This window comes from Hyla sarda, chromosome 7 (genome assembly GCF_029499605.1).
Source record: "Hyla sarda isolate aHylSar1 chromosome 7, aHylSar1.hap1, whole genome shotgun sequence".
NCBI classification, from domain to species: domain Eukaryota; kingdom Metazoa; phylum Chordata; class Amphibia; order Anura; family Hylidae; genus Hyla; species Hyla sarda.
In genome coordinates this window covers 57,132,176-57,152,815 of record NC_079195.1, presented here as the reverse complement: position 1 = coordinate 57,152,815, position 20,640 = coordinate 57,132,176, and the positions used below count along the sequence as shown (strand labels likewise).

At 41.7% G+C, this 20,640-nt stretch overlaps 1 protein-coding gene across 1 annotated transcript in view; it reads left to right on the top strand.

Annotated features, from left to right (window-relative positions):
• Nucleotides 1-17,517, top strand: part of LOC130281670 (alpha-2-macroglobulin-like) — a 206,361-nt gene extending 188,844 nt beyond the window's left edge. Inside the window, exons 32-37 of the mRNA XM_056529135.1 lie at nucleotides 2,803-2,930; nucleotides 3,072-3,162; nucleotides 4,264-4,332; nucleotides 7,030-7,132; nucleotides 15,250-15,291; nucleotides 17,382-17,517. Of these exons, the coding sequence (XP_056385110.1) occupies nucleotides 2,803-2,930; nucleotides 3,072-3,162; nucleotides 4,264-4,332; nucleotides 7,030-7,132; nucleotides 15,250-15,291; nucleotides 17,382-17,404 (456 nt within the window). The 3' untranslated portion in view covers nucleotides 17,405-17,517. The remainder of the gene's footprint in view (nucleotides 1-2,802; nucleotides 2,931-3,071; nucleotides 3,163-4,263; nucleotides 4,333-7,029; nucleotides 7,133-15,249; nucleotides 15,292-17,381) is intronic.
• The last annotated feature ends 3,123 nt before the right edge of the window (nucleotides 17,518-20,640 follow it).

Below are 20,640 nucleotides of genomic sequence, written 5' to 3'. Positions count from 1 at the left end.
CTGAGTCCTTAAGGGGTTAATGTGCATAAAGAAGCCAAGGAAAGATGGAAAAATCTCTTTACAGATTAGAAATTCTTATAATATGTCAACAAAATGCCGTAATGAGCAAAGGTATGTTTGAAGAAGAAGGGGGACACAATTTAACGAAAAAGAACCTCTATCCAACTGTTAAGCATGGGGGTGGATCAATTATGCTTTGGGGTTGTATTGCAGCCAGTGGCACAGGGAATATGTCACGAGTAGAAGGAAAAATTGATTCAATAAAATTTCAGCAAATTTTGGATGCTAACTTGATGCCATCTGTGAAAAAGCTAAAGTTAAAGAGAGAATGGCTTCTACAAATGGATAATGATCCTAAACACACCTCAAAATCCACGGGGGATTACATCAAGAGGTGTAAACTGAAGGTTTTACCATGGCTTTCCCAATCTCCTGACCTCAACATAATTGAAAATCTATGGATAGACCTTAAAAGTGCAGTGCGTGACAGACAGCCCAGAAATCTCAAAGAACTGGAAGACTTTGTAAGGAAGAATGGGCCAAGATACCTCAAACAAGAATTGAAAGACGCTTGTCTGGCTATAAAAAGCGTTTACAAGCTTTGATACTTGCCAAAAGGGCAGTACAAGATGTTAAAGGACATCTGCAGCGTGATTAACACTTATCCCCTATCCACAGGATAGGGGATAAGTGTTTGATCGCGGGGGTCCGACCGCTGGGACCCCCTGTGATCTCCTGTACGGGGCTGCGGCTTTCCCGTGCAGGGGGCATGCCAGCCGCAGCATGATGTTGCAGCCGTCACACCTCCTCAATACATCTCTATGGGAGAGGCGGGGAGGCAGCGTTCGTGGGGAGGAGACGGGGCGTCACAGTTGACGACCTCTAGGTCGACGCTACGTCACCATGAGCGCTAATGGCGGCGCCCCGTTAGGGAGATCGAGGGGGGTCCCAGCGGTCGGAACCCCCGCAATCAAACACTTATCCCCTATCCTGTGGATAGGGGATAAGTGTCATACCGCTGCAGTTGTCCTTTAACTCTGCAGGGTGCCCCAACATTTGCAGATGCCATTTTTTTGTTTTCTGTCATTTTGAAAGTGTAAATGATGGAAATAAAATCTGACTTTTGTTGACATATTATAAGAATGTCTTATCTGTAATTTGATGCCTTTTGGAGATTTTTGCATCTTTCCTTGGCTTCTTTATGCACATTAATACAAATTTTTACCTGGGGTGCGGGAATGGATCTTCAGCGAGCATGCACCACTGCCTGCTCCATTCATATCTAAGACCTTGGGCTCATTCCGGGGATATGTCACTCATTCCCTATCTTGTAGATGGAGGATACGTTCATTTTTATGTGGAATTCCCCTTTAAATCCCATTTTCCTCTTTTTTTTTAGCTAAAGGTTAGCAGGATAAGCAAGCTAGGTCAATGCTGGTATTATATGTATTTGCAGTGTATAAAAAATGCCATATATAAAAACATATACTGAATCTTATTCTGAGAGTATTAACATTTCACATCATGTTTGCAAGTTTGGATAAAAGAAGTATTGTTAAATGTATTTTTATTTATTTATTTTTATCTTTTTTTTATATGTATTTACTGAAGTGTCAACCTTAACATAAATTTTGGTATTAAGTGATGTAATGCGAGTGATGTTTATTCCCCCATACCCCTTCCCTTCACCTCCTTGGTTGAACTTGATGAACAGGTGTCTTTTTTCAACCGTACTATGTAACATCAAGATTTATAGCCCCATAAGACCTTGTCAACTCTTAGAATAAAGAGATTTTCCCATCTTGCAAAGTTATCCCTATCCACAGCATAGGGGATAACTCTGATTACAAGGGATCTGACCTATGTTGTCCCCCCATGATCTCAAGAATGAGGACCCAAGTCTCCCGTTAAAAAAGAGCAGCGGGTCATGCATGTGCACCGCTACTCTATCTATTCTGTATGGTAACTGCAGAGTCAAATGCTGTACTTGTCTAACTACATTCTCCCATAGACAATGAATGAAACAGGTTCCCCCTTCTTAAAGGGGTACTCCGGTGAAAACCTTTTTTCTTTTAAATCAACTGGTGGCAGAAAGATAAACATAATTGTAAATTACTTCTATTAAAAAATCTTAATCCTTCCTGTACTTATTAGCTGCTGAATACTACAGAGGAAATTATTTTCTTTTTGGAATGCTCTCTGATGACATCACGAGCACAGTTCTCTCTGCTGACGTTATTATAATAATAATAACACTTTATTTATTGTTGTCCTTAGTGGGAGTTGAACCCAAGTCCCCAGCACTGCAAGGCAGCAGTGCTAACCACTGAGCCACCATGCTGCCCATAGCATACATCTGCTATGCATGGTTGCTAAAATGGACAGAGATGTCAGCAGAGAGCACTGTGCTCGTGATGTCATCAGTCTTCCAAAAAGAAAGGAATTTCCTCTGTAGCATTCAGCAGCTAATAAGTACTGGAAGGATTAAGATTTTTTAATAGAAGTAATTTACAAATATGTTTAACTTTCTGCCACCATTTGATTTAAAAGAAAAAAGGTTTTCACCGGAGTACCCCTTTAAGATCGTGGGGGACCCCAGTCAGAACTCAATCAGATAATTATCAGATATTATAAACAAGCATTATATGCAGTGTACTGTATCTTCTTTATTGCAGCATAGAATAAAGTATTACTCTGCATCGGTTACTAAAACATTTGTTTAAAAGTGTTATCATGTGGCAGCCAGACCCTAGAACTACAGGATTCTCTTTTTGATGGGATTTTTTTTTCTTTAACTCGCAGGCAGTATTGAGATACAATGTCCCTCCTCCAAAAGGCGAGGCCACCTTCACATTAAGTGTAAAATCATCTTCAATAAGCGGATGTCTGGAGGATTCTGGGAAGAAATTTGAAATTCTTATCACAGCCGCGTGAGTTTTTTTTTTCTTCTTAATTTACTCTTATACTCTTTTATACCATGTACAGTAATTTCGTATTAAATGGAAATTAACCTTTAATAAATATATTAAAAAATGTTGTGTCTGAATTTTTTTTTTTTTTTTTTTTTTTAGCTATACTGGTGCCAGGGAAAAATCTAACATGGTTGTTATTGAAGTCAAGATGTTATCTGGCTACATTCCAGTGAAGAACACAATAAGGAAGGTAAGTAACAGGGATATTTTTTTTAAGGGAATTGTTACACTGTAGTATTGAGGGGACATGGACTTTCTATGAGCTTTTTTTTTTTTTTTTTACTACCAATATCCAAAAGCAGATTATTCAATAAGTATGACTGCAACAACCAAGGATTTAGCTATAGGGATGCAAAAGTAGCAGTCATACCCTTTGCTTGGTTCCCAAAGGCCTCATGCGTCATCGAGGTGGTCCGTGATGTCTTCTCCCTGCCCTTCCGGCCTTGATTGATAGATTTCCCCCTGTTTGGGAATAAGAAAATATCAGTCAAGGCTGGTAGGGTGAGGAGAAGCTTTTGGGGACCACCTGAATGACTCCTAGTTCCGGCAGAATAAAAGCTTTAAGAAGAAAAAAAATAATATAAATTGCTCCTGGTAGGTGTTAAACCATTTTACAGATTTTGCTGCTTCTCTCTAGATGTGGTTTCACGGTTGTCTATGGCCCATCTTTGGTATTGCAGTTCAAATCTATTTGGCTGACTTTAATCCAATAAACAATAAGTTCTTCTACAATAAAAAAGCTAAATATGTACTTTTAAATTTCAGAAATATTGCTATAATCCATATAGCAGATAAATATGAAATGTATTTGAACTCTTGACTTTGTTCTTTATTTTTCATTATTAGGCGGCTTTCACACTATAAAATGTATCCGTTTCAAAGATCCGTTAGAAGTCCCGTTATAAAAAAAAACTGAAAATCGGCAGTTAAACGGCCATTATGGGATTTTTACATTATCCGTTTTAACCCGTTATAGTCCATTATTAATAACGGCCATTATTTTGTGACGGGTGAATGAACGGAAGAAATAGTGCATGCACTATTTCTCCCGTTACTATCTTCCGTCATAAACAAACATCCGTTATCTATAACGGACTATAACGGGTTAAAACGGATAATGTAAAAATCCCATAGACTATAATGGGATTTTCTAACAGCCGTATGGGATTTTGTAACGGACATTTAATGGGCAATTTTCAGGGTTTTCATAACGGAACATCAAACGGATCTTTAAAACGGATGAATTTTATAGTGTGAAAGCCGCCTTAGTGACTACAGGTTTTCTTTACAGCTGGAGAAGAACAATCTGATACAGAGAAGTGACATCCAGACTGACTCCGTGACTTTTTACCTGGACCAGGTCTGGATAAGTGATTATTTTAGCTTTCATGCTATATTTTGCTATTGTGTCACAGTATATTTACACTTTGGATAATAGCCTAATGTGTGACAGAAATTTGACACTGACCCTTGGATTGCTTCTATGGATATATTACAGATGTGCAGTTTGCACTGCCATGGATCCATGCTGGGATTAGCCCTGTTGTCATTAAAACTGATGCAACTGTTCATCATTTTTCAAACTGTATACGGATTAAAATTTGTACACATGTTTTGATACAGTTTAGTCAGGTTTTGAGGAATCCGTTTTTTTTAATCAAAAACCTGATACGTGAACTATATTGCAAAAACGTGGTGTGAACCCAGTTTAATTCAGGAACAGCTAAACCTAGACTGCTGAGCTATGGGGGATGCTTGACAGATGGATCCCCCTAAGCTTCAGAAGTCAGTGGCCACTTTTCCACGACCTTGCAAGGCCCTGTGACGTGGAAGTTTTTTTGCACTTGGTTTAAATAAATGTCGATCTTGAGTTTTTCAAAACAACAAAAAAAACAAAAGAAGCACATTCAGTGTCTGTTCTTGGTTGTATTTCTGCATTACAGACTAAAGATTTATTCCAAGTAAAAGGTATTTATCCTCTATGCACAAGATAGGATATAAGAGTCAGATTGCAGAGGGACTGACCACTGGGACCCCCATGATCTCCAGAAAGGGGCCCCGGGTCTTTGCACATGCTTCACACATGGGATTAGCCCTGTTGTCGTTAATGGGTATAATCCTTAGGTTTTCCATGGGTCTCTTGTCCTGAATCAAAAACAGCAATAAAAAAATTCTAGTGGAACATCTTTCACTTACACTGGGAGTGGATAGTCATCAGGTCTGATGAGTCTGTGATAAAATCCAAGTCACATCCAACACACATAATCATAGCCTTAAAGGGGTTGTCCAGTCCCATAATGGTTTTATGTCTGGGCTTGGGCTGACACAAAAATGAAAAAAAAATGCTCCAATAGGTGAGGCAGGCACTGGCCTAGAGCGCTTAATGGATGAGGATGGCAGCCCGGGGATCCAGGACACACGTCCCAGACCCACAAGTGAGCGCAACTTTGAACTATGTATCTGCACCTTTTAAGACGCAGACAGTTCAAAGCACACTGTGGCCATCCTGTTATTGCAGACAGGGCTTCCTGTGTGCAGCGGAGAACAAAGCACCTCGGTGAGAGGTTAGCGGTGCTTTTCTTTTCTTTTTTTTTTTGTAATATGGGGGTGAGGAATATGTGGGCAATGTGAGTGAATTTAGGGGCAATGTGAGGGAATATGGGGCAATGGGAAAGGTATGGAGCAATGAGAGGAATATTGGGGCCATGTGATGGGCCTGCTATATAGGGTAAATATAGGGTAAATGTTAGGGGATATGATATGGGGCAATGAGAGAGCATATGGAGAGAATGTGAGGGAATATGGGGACAATCTGATGAAAAGGAGGGCAATGTGAGGGAAAATGGAGGCAATGTGATTATATGGATGGAGGCAATTTGAGGGACCTGCTATATGAGAGCCATGTGGGAGTAATGTGAAAGGTCTGCCAGATGAAGAAGAAGAAGAAAAGTGAACGGCTCGATCTGAAAAGACGCCCCCTGTGAGTTACTGGATAAAATTTATAGGAGAACTATTGTTCACAAAAATGAATCGCCTATACAAATGATAGGGGATACGTTTTAGATCTCAAGGGATCAGACTGCTGAGATCTCCCGTGATCCCCTGAACAGGACTCCGACTCTCTCCGGGAATGGAGCAAGTCGACCTCCTCAATGCATCTGTATTGGACAGCCGGAGAGAGCTGAACACTGTATCTCCGGCTCTCCTATAGAGATACATGGAGGGGACATGTTGGCCGCGGCAAGAGATCACGGGGGATCTCAGCGGTCAGACACCCTGAAATCAGACACTTCTCCTCTATCCTTTGAATAGGGGATAAGTTGCCCTGCATGATAGTTCTTTATTACTTTCTGGAGAGCCTGTGTAGAGCTGATATCTACCACTATATGGTCACTGTATGTGGGAATTTTGGGGGAGATTTATCAAAACCTGTCCAGGCAAAAAGTTGCTAAGTTGCCCATAACAACCAATCAGATTGCTTCTTTCATTTTTTCAGAGGCCTTTTCAAAAATGAAATAAGCGATCTGATTGGTTGCTATGGACAACTCAACAACTGGATAAATCTCCCCCATTGATCTCTGTATAGTAGAGTTTATTCAGTAACAATATAGTGCAAAAAAGGGATCAACCAAAGAGGATACTGAAGTGGTGGGGACAAAGGGCTGGCAAAATGAAGTCTTGTCAAAAATCCTTGAACCTGCCCATTGCACATGTGTCTGGATGGTGCCCAGTCCTGACTGAGCAGAACTTCCTGCTTTTACCTCAATATACAGGACACAAATGCTCAGAGGGGACTGGGCACTGTTTGTTTGGATGCAGAGGAAGAGCAGGGAAGGTAAATGTACCAATTTTTCATTAAAATATCACCCCAAGCCCAAAGAAAAAAATCTTTAAGGTTCAAAGAACCCTAGAGATTTCTTTTTTTCTTCACATGAACTTTAGATAACTTTTTACTTAGTTAATTTCCAAATAAAGTGGATATCTGTGTCTATTGGTTCTTCTCAGATAGCTTTCACATCCATTAAGGTTTTACTCATAAGAATCCTATTTGATGTAGATGGATCAGAATCCAGTAAACCTCTCCTTCATGGTGGAACAGGACATTGTGGTGAAGGATCTAAAACCGGCTACAGCAAAAGTATACGATTACTATGAGACAGGTAAATAGCTATGTTTGTCTACATGCTAAACTGCAGCTATTGCTACACAATGTTTTATCTAATGCTATGTTATGTAATACAAAGGTTGGGTTTTTGCCTGCTTCTGTATCGGACCTGTAGGTTAACCCCTTAAGGACTCTCAATTTTCCACCAAAAAATCCATATTATGGCTTATTTTTTGTGTCACCAATTCTACTTTGCAGTGACAGTCATTTTACCCAAAAATTCACAGCGAAACGGAAAAAAAATAATTGTGCGACAAAATCGAAGAAAAAACGCCATTTTGTAACTTTTGGGGGCTTCCATTTCTACGCAGTGTATATTTCGGTAAAAATGACATCTTATTATTGTGTAGGTCCATACGGTTAAAATGATACCCTACGTATATAGGTTTGATTTTGTCGTACTTCTGGAAAAAATCATAACTACATGCAGGAAAATGTATATGTTTAAAAATGTCATCTTCTGACCCCTATAACTTTTTTATTTTTCCATGTACAGGGCGGTATAAGGGCTCATTTTTGGCGCCGTGATCTGAAGTTTTTATCGGTATGATTTTTGTTTTGATCGGACTTTTTGATCACTTTTTATTCATTTTTTAATGGTTTAAAAAGTGACCAAAAATACGCTTTTTTGGACTTTGGAATTTTTTTGTACATACGCCATTGACCGTGCGGTTTAATTAATTATATATTTTTATAGTTCAGACATTTATGCACGCGGTGATACCACATATGCTTATATTTTTTTTATTTACACTGTTTTATTTTTTTATGGGAAAAGGGGGGTGATTCAAACTTTTATTAGGGAAGTGGTTAAATGACCTTTCTTAACACTTTTTTTTTTGCAGTGTTATAGGTCCCAACAATAATAGAAAAGTAGATAATCATGGGTATCATATTAATCATATTGACCCACAGAATAAAGAACACGTCATTTTTACTGTAAATTGTACGGCGTGAAAACGAAACCTTCCAAAACTTGCAAAATTGCGGTTTTCTTTTTAATTTCCCCACACAAATAGTATTTTTTGGTTGCGCCATACATTTTATGGTAAAATTAATGATTTCATTATACAGGACACCTGGTCATGCAAAAAACAAGCTCTCATACTAGTTTGTGGATGAAAATATAAAAGAGTTACAATTTTTAGAAGACGAGGAGGAAAAACGAAAATGCAAAAATAAAATTGGCCTAGTCCTTAAAGGGGTATTCCAGGAAAAAACTTTTTTTTATATATCAACTGGCTCCAGAAAGTTAAACAGATTTGTAAATTACTTCTATTAAAAAATCTTAATCCTTTCAGTACTTATGAGCTTCTGAAGTTAAGGTTGTTTTTTTCTGTCTAAATCCTCTCTGATGACACGTGTCTCGGGAAATGCCCAGTTTAGAAGCAAATCCCCATAGCAAACCTGGGTGTGTCCCGAGACAGGTATCATCAGAGAGGATTTAGAAAGAAAAGAACAACCTTAACTTCAGAAGCTCATAAGTACTGAAAGGATTAAGATTTTTTCATAGAAGTCATTTACAAATCTATTTAACTTTCTGGAGCCAGTTGATATATTAAAGTTTTTTTCCTGAATACCCCTTTAAGGTCAAACCCCGCATCATATCACAGCGGGCCCGGCGTCATAGTGAAGCCGGGACCCGCCGCTAATAGCGCGCAGCGGCTAAAAGCAAAAGTAAAAAGTGCCGGTTAAGTCAGTGGGCTGTTCGGGATAGCCGCGGCGAAATCGCGGCATCCCAAACAGCTAACAGGACACCTACCTGCCTCCTCGCTGTCCGATCGCCGAATGACTGCTCAGTGCCTGAGATCCAGGCAGGAGCAGTCATGCGGCAGAATCATCGCTCACTGGTTTCTTATGAGAAACCAGTGATCAATGTGAAAGATCAGTGTGTGCAGTGTTATAGGTCCCTATGGAAGCTATAACACTGCAAAAAAAAAAGTGAATAAATATCATTTAACCCCTCCCCTATTAAAAGTTTGAATCACCCCCCTTTTCCCATAAAAAAAAAAACAGTGTAAATAAAAATAAACATAAACATATATGGTATCACCGTGTGTGAAAATGTCCGAATTATAAAAATATATCATTAATTAAACCACTCGGTCAATGGCGTACGTGCAAAAAAATTCCAAATAGTGCATTTTTGGTCACTTTTTATATCATTTAAAAATGAATAAAAGTCCTATCAATGCAAAAATGGTACAGTTAAAAACTTCAGATCACGGCGCAAAAAATTAGCCCTCAAACTGCCCCATACACGGAAAAATAAAAAAAGTTATAGGGGTCAGAAGATGACAATTTTAAACGTATAAATTTTCCTGCATGTAGAAGTACGACAAAATCAAACCTATATAAGTATTGTATCATTTTAATCATATGGACCTACAGAATAAAGATAAGGTGTCATTTTTACCGAAAAATGTACTGCGTAGAAACGGAAGCCCCCAAAAGTTACAAAATGGCGTTTTTTTCTTCAATTTGGTCGCACAATGATTTTTTTTCCGTTTCACCGTAGATTTTTGGACAAAATGACTGACGTCATTACAAAGTAGAATTGGTGGCGCAAAAAATAAGCAGTCACATGGATTTTTAGGTGCAAAATTGAAAGAGTTATGATTTTTTAAAGGCAAGGAGCAAAAAACAAAAATGCAAAAAACGGAAAACCCCCCAGTCCTTAAGGGGTTAAAATATACACTGCTCCATCTAGTTTAACCCCTTAACGACGCAGGACATATATTTACGTCCTGCGCCGGCTCCCGCGATATGAAGCGAGGTCACGCTGTGACCCCGCATCACATCGCATTGGTCTCGGCGCTCATCAACGGCCGGGACCCGCGGCTAATTCCACACATCGCCAATCGCGGCAATGTGCGGTATTAACCCTTTAGAAGCGGCGGTCAAAGCTGACTGCCGCTTCTAAAGTGAAAGTGAAACTATCCTAGCTAGTCAGTCTGGCTGTTCGGGACCGCCGCGGTGAAATCGCGGCGTCCCGAACAGCTTACAGGACACCGGGAGGGCCCTTACCTGCCTCCTCGGTGTCCGATCGACGAATGACTGCTCCGTGCCTGAGATCCAGGCAGGAGCAGTCGAACGCAGATAACACTGATCACAGGCGTGTTAATACACCCCAGTGATCAGCATGAGAGATCAGTGTGTGCAGTGTTATAGGTGTCGCGTGCCGGGCAGAGATCGGAAGCGGATGCCTGCTGAAATCCTTCAGCAGGCATCCAGGGCAAACGCCGAGGGGGGCCATGTAGGCCCCCCATGTCGGCGATCGCCGCAAATCGCAAGGGAAATCGCCCTTGCGATCTGCGGCGATACCGGGCTGATCGGGTCTCTGGGACCAGACCTCCCGGTAATTTCGCATGATCCCGGCTGTCACAGACAGCCAGGACCATGCTAAAGAATAGGAGCGAGGTGGCAAGCCGGCCACCTCCTCCTATTCCCTGCGATCTGTCGGTTAGTTAACCGACCAATCGCAGGGGGGGGGGGGGGGGGGGCGGTTACTTCCTCCCGTCCTGCCCGGCCCCTTGAAGTCCGGAGAGGACGGGAGGAAGACCGGAGGACGCGGCGGGGGGCGGGGGAGTGCTGGGGCCCGGCCCCGGTACTTACCTCATCCCTGAAGACCCGGATCCCGGCGTGAAGGCGGCGGCGGCAACAGGTGAGTAGATCTTCAGCCGCGGTCGGGCCCTTTACAGCAATGCACGTCGCCGTAAAGCGACATGCATTGCTGTAATGGGACCCTGTACACAACAACTCCCAGCATGCCCAGACAGCCCTTGGCGTCTGGGCATGCTGGGAGTTGCAGTTTTGCAACTTCTGGAGGTCCACAGTTTTTGGACCACTGTGCCCTTCCAGATGTTGCAAAACTACACATCCTCAGCATGCCCTTACTGTCCAGGCATGCTGGGAGTTGTAGTTCTGTAACATCTGGCCCTTCAGATGTTGCAGAACTACAACTCCCAGCATGCCTGGACAGTTTTGGCATACTGGGAGTTGTAGTTTTGCAACATCTGGAAGGGCACAGATTGGGAACCACTGTATTAGTGGTCTGCAAACTGTAGTCCTCCAGATGTTGCAAAACTACAACTCCAAGCATGCTGGGAGTTGTAGTTCGGCAACATCTGGCTCTAAAGATGTTGCCGAACTACTACTCCCAGCATGCCTGAGAATGTTTAGGAGTTGTGGTTTTGCAACAGCTGGAGGCACACTGGTTGGGAAACATTGTCTGTTTCCTAACTCAGTGTTTCCCAACCCGTGTGCCTCCAGCTGTTGCAAAACTATAACTACCAGCATGCACTGAGACTGTGCATGCTGGGAGTTGTAGTTTTGCAACAGCTGGAGGTTCCGCCCATGTGAATGTACAGGGTACATTCACATGGGCAGGGGGCTTACAGTGAGTATCAGGCTGCAAGTTTGCAATGCAGCAAGTTTTGCGCGGCAGCTCAAACTCGCAGCGGGAAACTCGCTGTAATCCCCGGCCCGTGTGACTGTACCCTAAAAACACTACACTACACTAACACAAAATAAAATAAAAAGTAAAAAACACTACATAAACACATACCCCTACACAGCCCCCCTCCCTCCCCAATAAAAATGAAAAACGTCTGGTACGCCACTCTTTCCAAAATGGAGCCTCCAGCTGTTGCAAAACAACAACTCCCAGTATTGCCGGACAGCCGTTGACTGTCCAGGCATGCTGGGAGTTTTGCAACAGCTGGAGGTTCACTGGCGTAGAATACCCCTATGTCCACCCCTATGCAAATCCCTAATTCAGGCCTCAAATGCGCATGGCGCTCTCACTTTGGAGCCCTGTCGTATTTCAAGGCAACAGTTTAGGGTCACATATGGGGTATCGCCGTACTCGGGAGAAATTGCCTAACAAATCTTGGGGGTCTTTTTCTCCTTTCACCCCTTATGAAAAGGTGAAGTTGGGGTCTACACCAGCATGTTAGTGTAAAAAAATAAACTTTTTACACTAACATGCTGGTGTTGCCCTATACTTTTCATTTTGACAAGAGGTAAAGGGGAAAAAAGCCCCCCAAAATTTGTAACGCAATTTCTCCCGACTACAGAGATACCCCATATGTGGGCGCAAAGTGCTCTGGGGGCGCACAACAAGGCCCAGAAGGGAGAGTGCGCCATGTACATTTGAGGTGATTTGCACAGGGGTGGCTGATTGTTACAGAGGTTTTGACAAACGCAAAAAAAACAAAACCCACATGTGACCCCATTTCAGAAACTACACCCCTCACGGAATGTAATGAGGGGTGCAGTGAGAATTTACACCCTACAGGTGTCTGACAGATCTTTGGAACAGTGGGCTGTGCAAATTAAAAATTTTGTACAGCCCTTTGTTCCAAAGATATGACAGACACCAGAGGGGGTAAATGCTCACTTTACGCCTTGTTACGTTTCTCAAGGGGTCTAGTTTCCAAAATGGTATGCCATGTGGGGGTTATTTTGCTGTCCTGGCACCATATGGGCTTCCTAAATGCGACATGCCCCCCGAGCAAAATTTGCTCTCAAAAAGCCAAATATGACTCCTTCTCTTCTGAGCATTGTAGTTCGCCCATAGTGCTCTTCAGGTCAACTTATGGGGTACCTCCATACTCAGAAGTGATGGGGTTACAATGTTTGGGGGGTATTTTCTGCTATTAACCCTTGCAAAAATGTGAAATTTGGGGGGAAACACACATTTTAGTGAAATTTTATTTTTATTTTTTTTACATATGCAAAAGTCGTGATACCCCTGTGGGGTATTAAGGCTCACTTTATTCCTTTTTACGTACCTCAAGGGGTCTAGTTTCCAAAATGGTATGCCATGTGGGGGATTTTTGCTGTTCTGGCACCATAGGGGCTTCCTAAAGGCAACATGCCCCCCAAAAACCATTTAAAAAAAAAACGTACTCTCCAAAATCCCCTTGTCGCTCCTTCGCTTCTGAGCCCGCCGAACACTTTACATAGACATATGAGGTATGTGCTTACTCGAGAGAAATTGGGCCACAAATATAAGTATACATTTTTACCTTTTACCCCTTGTAAAAATTCAAAAATTGGGTCTACAAGAACATGCGAGTGTAAAAAATGGAGATTGTGAATTTTCTCCCTCACTTTGCTGTTATTCCTGTGAAACACCTAAAGGGTTAAAACGCTGACTGTCATTTTGAATACTTTGGGGGGTGCAGTTTTTATAATGGGGTCATTTGTGGGGTATTTCTAATATGAAGACCCTTCAAATCCACTTCAAACCTGAACTGGTCCCTGAAAAATTGTGAGTTTGGAAATTTTGTGAAAAATTGGAAAATTGCTGCTGAACTTTGAAGCCCTCTGGTGTCTTCCAAAAGTAAAAACTCGTCAATTTTATGATGCAGACATAAAGTAGACATATTGGAAATGTGAATAAAAATAAAAATTATTTGGAATATCCATTTTCCTTACAAGCAGAGAGGTTCAAAGTTAGAAAAATGCAAAATTTTCAAATTTTTCATCATATTTTGGGATTTTTCACCAAGAAAGGATGCAAGATACCACAAAATGTTACCACCATGTTAAAGTAGAATATGTCACGAAAAAGCAATCTCGGAATCAGAATGATAAGTAAAAGCATTCCAGAGTTATTAATGTTTAAAGTGACAGTGGTCAGATGTGCAAAAAATGGCCGGGTCCTAAGTTGTTAAATGGCTGGGTCCTTAAGGGGTTAAAATCCTTCTATTTTGACTACCTATAACTTTTTCATTTTTCTGTATAAGTGGCAGTATGAGGGCTCATTTTTTGCGCCATGATCTGTTCTTTTTATTGATACCACATTTGTGGTATAAAACTTTTATAAATTTTTTGATTATAATTTTTTTTATAAAATGTGACAAAAAAGTTGCAATTTTGCGTATTTTTTATTTTAACGTTCACGCCGATCCCCGTACGGGATCAATAACATTATATTTTAATAGTTTGGACATTTACGCACGCAATGATACTAAATATGTGTATTAATAAAAAAAAAAATTTACACTTTATGGGGGTAAAATGGGAAAAAAGGACATTTTAAATTTTTATTGGGGGAGGGGATTTTTCCACTTTTTTAAAAAACTTTTTTTACTTTCATTTTTAGACTTTAATAGTCCCCATTTAATAGTTTTTTTTTTACACTTTTTATGTCCCCATAGGGGACTATCTATAGCAATCGTTTGATTGCTAATACTGTTTAGTGCTATGTATAGGACACAGCACTGCTCAGTATTATCGGTGATCTTCTGCTCTGGTCTGCTCGATCTCAGACCAGAGCAGAAGACCCCAAAAGACGGTTGGAGCCAGGTGAGGGGACCTCCGGCCGCCATGCTGGATGATCGGATCGCCGTGGCAGCGCTGCAGGCGATCCAATCATCCATTGAAAGTACCACACTGCCGCAGATGCCGTGATCTGTATTGATCACGGCAACTGAGGGGTTAATGGCCGACATCCGCGCAATCACAGGTGTCCACCATTAACGGCGGGTCCCTGGCTGCTGATAGCTGCCGGGACCTACCGCGCATGACGCGTGCACCCGCTCGGTGCTCGCAGTCATGGCGGCGCGTAAATGTACGTCATGGTGCGTTAAGTACCACTTCATCATGACGTAAATTTACGTCCATTGTCGTTAAGGGGTTAAAGGGGTATTCCAGGAAAAAAAATCATACCAACTGGCTCCAGAAAGTTAAACAGATTTGTAAATTACTTCTATTAAAAAATCTTAATCCTTCCAATAATTATCAGCTGCTGAAGTTGAGTTGTTCTGTTATGTCTGGCAACAGTGCTCTCTGCTGACATCTCTGCTTGTCTCAGGAACTGCACAGAGTAGAAGAGGTTTGTTATGGGGATTTGCTTCTACTCTGGACAGTTCCCGAGACAGGTGTCATCAGAGAGCACTTAGACAGAAAAGAACAACTCAATTCAGCAGCTCATAAGTACTGAAAGGATTAAGATTTTTTAATAGAAGACATTTACAAATCTGTTTAACTTTCTGGAGCCAGTTAATATATGTAAAAGTTTTAACCCCTTTAACCTTATATAATAACATTGTAAATCTCAAATGTTAGAATATAGAGCTTAATGCTACTTGTGTCTTTCAGATGAACAGGCCAGTGCAGAATACAACCACCCCTGCAGTCATGGTGAGTACATCCCCACTGGTTTGGAAATACTGTATTCTATATGATCTTTTACATAAATGTAACCCCTTATGTTCTCCCCCGTAACCCCGTATGTTCTCACGGCAGAATTTGTGCGGAATTGCACATGGACATTCCACTGCAGAAGAGTCCTATTGATTTCAATTGGATTCTGCTGCACTGTTCACATGGCAGAATTTCCACACCAGATGTTTCTGCCGCAGAAATTCTGAAACCTGAAAATTCTGAAAATGCATTGCCATCTATGAGAGGGCACACTTATGAGAGGTCCTGGTACCCGCCAGATCGATCAAATGTGTGGAATGTCTGCTCGTGTTTTCTGTGTGGACATTCTGCACATTTTCTTAATGTGTGAACCCGGCCTTACTGAAAATCTGAGCCCTTATGATTTGGAGCAGAGTAAATCCTGACAGAACTCCTAGGAGAGACCGAGAACCCCGATTACCCTGCCCCCCATACCTAGTCACTATCCCATATGTCGCAAGTATGTTCTCGGAATGATAAGGAGGAAGGGAAGATGATATCATGTACAGAAGTCCATGTTCCTCCTCCCAATCCAAAAAAAACACTGCATAACCTTTAAAATTGCTTTAATGGACACAAATAAGGCACAGTTAAAAAGTTTTTCAAACTTTGTCTGCTCAGGTCTTACCAGCCAATCCATGATAATGCCAGGGCCCCACCAGCGAACAAATATTACCATATAGCACAACATATCAGGTGCAGCATCGATATAACTGTCAACGGTGCCAAACAAATACCACTATGCAGCGCACATAATACCTCTGAACAGAAACAAACACTACAGTGCAAAACAAAATACCTCTTTAGCAGGGCTGAACAAACCACGAAGTGCAGCAAAAAAATACCTCCCCAGTAGCATTAAGATTACCACAATGTAGGAAAAAATATCTCACCAACAATTCCAAACAAATACCACAGTGCAACACACAATACTGCTCCAGCAGTGCCTAATGCCATGGTGAAGCACAAAGTGCTTCTCCAGCAGCCCCAAAGTCCACAATGCTGCATAAAATACCTCATCGGCAGTGCCAAACACCTAAGTGCTCGACAAAAGGGCATTTTGCCCATTCCCACCATTACCAGACTGGTTTGCATGTAGGAAAAACAGAAGAGCATCCCTTAAAGGGAACCAATCATCAGATTTTACCCTATATAATGCTTGGCAAAGCGTTATATAGGGTAAAATCTTTATTTGCTCCATTCCCGGGGGATGCTCCTGCCCCCAGTGATGGTGAAGATATGAAGTTATAAACTAGTCACCGCCGCCGCCGTAAGTAGTCACCTGGGCGGGGAGCTCTTCTCATCTACTCCCGTTCTTCGGCCGGCAGCGACACCCCCTCCGCTTGATTGATGGGCCGCGTCATCACTCTGCTCCGTCTGTTCAGCGAGCGGAACAATGACGCGGCCCATCAATCAAGCTGAGGGGGCGTCGCTCCCGGCCGAAGAACGGGAGTAGGTGAGAGGAGCTCCCCGCCCGCCCAGGTGACTACTTACGGCGGCGACTAGTTTATAACTTCATATCTTCACCATCCCTGGAGGCAGGAGCGTCCCCCGGGGATGGTGAGGACAACAATTTTACCCTATATAACGCTTTGCCAAGCACTATATAGGGTAACATCTGATGATTGGTTCCCTTTAAGAGAAAGAGATCCTGGCAATACTTTAGATGTACAATATACTGCATATCCCGAAAAAAAAAAAAAATGTGACACAGAAGATGATTGAGGTGTGGGACGGTTGGGGGGAGCTCCTACCTCACCTGCGGCTCCCCTGTAGTTTCTTGTAGTCTACCGACTGTAAACAGGACCTTTGAACTTCTAGTAATTCTTCAGTATTACACTGTGCAGTTTCTGCTATGGTATCTCTGCTTCCTGGCGATGGCTGGTACAGGCATGGACTCCATGTCTTACCAAATGGTAAGGGGCATCTCACAGTTTGAAAGGGTTTTTTTTTTTTTTGGGTCATCCAAGCTGTAGGTATTCTTTAAATCATTATGAGCTACTATTCTGTACTGCATATAACCTGCCTTCTGTTATTTTCCACTACAGATAAATCTGGAAATTCTAAATGAGACCGGGCTATTGCGTATACTGCATCAGCACCCACTACCCAGCAATGAAAAGCAACTGGAAAAAAAATAATAAACTGTAGTATTTCAAAATGGCAACTAAAATGTGTCTGATATATTACTTTCTGAATTACAGCTTTTCAACTGGCTAGGAGTCTATAGATTTTAAAATAAAACTAAATAAAATAATCAAAATGTAGTACATATAAATACACATGTGAAGCAGTCATGTTTTGTTTTCCTTTTTAAATGCAATACCATATATATACATATATATATATATATATATATATACACATACACACCGTATTTTTCGCCCTATAGGACGCACCGGCGTATAAGACGCACCCAATTTATAGGTGCAAAATCTAAAAAAAATAAAGATTTTGAACCCAATAGTGGTCTTCAACCTGCGGACCTCCAGATGTTGCAAAACTACAACTCCCAGCATGCTGGGAGTTGTAGTTTTGCAACATCTGGAGGTCCGCAGATTGAAGACCACTGCATAGGAGGTAATACTCACGTGTCCCCGCCGCTCCGGACCCATCACCGCTGCCCTGGATGTCGCTCCATCGATGTCCCCGTCGGTCCGGAACGTCTCTGCTGCCGGCCGGGTATCCTCGCTCTCCATCGCCGCCATCATGTCGTTACGCACACCGACGCACGTACGCGACGACGTGATGACGAGGAAGGAGAGCGCCGGCCATACAGGGGATCCCTGAACGGAGAAGACACTGAGGAGGCAGGTAAGGTCCCTCCCGGTGTTCTGTAAGCACTAACCCAGCTATTCAGTCGGGCTGTTCGGTCAGCTTTGATCGCCGTGTCTGAAGGGTTAATACAGGGCATCACCGTGATCGGTGATGTCCTGTATTAGCCGCGGGTCCCGGCCGTTGATGGCCGCAGGGTCCGCCGTGATAGGTGTGTATTCGCCGTATAAGACGCCCCGACTTTTTCCCCCCAGTTTTGGGGAAGAAAAAGTGCGTCTTATACGGCAAAAAATACGGTATGTATATATATATATATATATATATATATATATATATATATATATATATATATAGCAATATACAAATAAACACAGCTGCATTATATAAAGTGCATAGTGCAATAATCCACACAACCAATCACATACACCAAAAAACTAAGCTATGTCTGGGCTGTAATTTTAGCGACTTTTCAGTGGCTTTGTGCCTATTTTGTGCCTTTTCACAAAAAGGCGCAGTTCATAAAAACCCATCCATATCATGTGTATTGCCAAAATCAGTGGATTGCAACTCACAATCAGCAGAAATGTGTAAGTCAAAAGGTGCAAATAAACCCTGCTTGCGGTTTTTTGCACCTTTTCTAGACAAAAAGAAAAACAGTCTAAAGACAATGATAAATGTTGGCCAATGTGCCCATACACCCTCACAGTTGTTGTGTCTAACGCAGCTACACCAGGTGTGCACCTGTCCATGCATTTGGGGTATGTGGCTTCATTATATTCCAATGAAAAAAAAAAGAAAAATGTATTTCACTCACTGCTATAAGTGTACAATTCTTCTTTCTTATTTGTCAATGCAAAACAAACTCCATTAGAAAAAAAGACAAATTAAAATAGATGGGGACCAGGAAAAATCATATATTAACCCCTTAAGGACCCGGGGGATTTCCGTTTTTGCATTTTTGTTTTTTTCCTCCTTACCTTAAAAAAAAATCATAACTTTTTCAAATGTGCACCTAAAAATCCATATGATGGCTTATTTTTTGTGCCACCAATTCTACTTTGTAATGACGTCAGTCATTTTACCCAAACATCTACGACGAAACGGTGAAAAAAATCATTGTGATACAAAATTGAAAAAAAAAACGCCATTTTGTAATTTTTGGGGGCTTCCGTTTCTACACAGTAAATTTTTCGGTTAAAATTACACCTTATATTTATTCTGTAGGTCCATACGATTAAAATGATACCCTACTTATATAGGTTTGATTTTGTCGCACTTCTGGAAAAAATCATAACTACATGCAGGAAAATTTATACGTTTAAAATTGTCATCTTCTGACCCCTATAACTTTTAAATTTTTCCGCGTATGGGGCGATATGAGGGCTCATTTTTTGCGCCGTGATCTGAAGTTTGCCATTGACCGTGCGGTTTAATTGACAATATATTTTTAGAATACGGACATTTCGCATGCAGCGATACCATATATGTTCATTTTAATTTACACTTTTTTTTTTTTTTTTTTTTATGGGAAAAAGGGGGTGATTCAAACTTTTATTAGGGGAGGGGTTAAATGATCTTCACTTTTTTTTCCCACTTTTTTTTTGCAATGTTATAGCTCCCATAGGGGGCTATAACACTGCACACACTGATCTTTTACACTGATCACTGGTTTCACATAGGAAACCACTGATAAATGATTCTGCCGCTTGACTGCTCATGCAATCGGACAGCATGGAGGCAGGTAGGGATCCTCCGGCTGTCTTGTAAGCTGTTCGGGATGCCACAATTTTGTCGCGGCGATCCCGAACAGCTCCCTGAGCTAACGGCATTGTTTTTCTTTCATTTTAGACATTCAAAGTTGAACGCCGCGTCGAAAGGGTTAATAGCGCGCGCTATTAGCCTCGGGTCCCGGCCATTGTTAGAGGCTGGGCCCGACCCGCTATGACGCGGGGCCACGCCGTGGCTCCGCGTTATAGAACGGGAGCGGACTCATGACTTACCGGTACTTCATGGGTCCTTAAGAGGTTAATCACAGTTTTCTCATCTGTATTCACAGAGGAAAATTAAATGCCAGGTAAAATACAGCGAGATAAGATAAACTCCCCAGTACAGGTCACCTGTCTAACCCAGGAAGAAGTACAGTGCTGCCTACAAAAAATCTAAATAAACAAATCACCAGGTCCAAATGGTAATCACCCCCATATCAAATGTGGTGCCAATATTTTAAAAGGAGTCAAAAAGTTACCCTGGGTATTATAGGCCTGTTAGTTTAACCTCGGTTGTATGTAAATTGGGAGTTTTCTAAAAGATGCTATTTTGGAGTATCTTGATAAAAAATAAATGTACTGTATGACTCCATATCATCATGGGTTTATGAGGGATCGGTCCTGTCAATATAACCTGATCAGCTTTTATGAGGAGATGAGCCAAGACTGGACCAGTGTGAATCGCTGGATCTCATATTTCTTGATTTTTGGTCTGGGGGAGAATGTGTGCAAGTGGGTAGATAATTGTCTCAGTGGTAGGAAACAG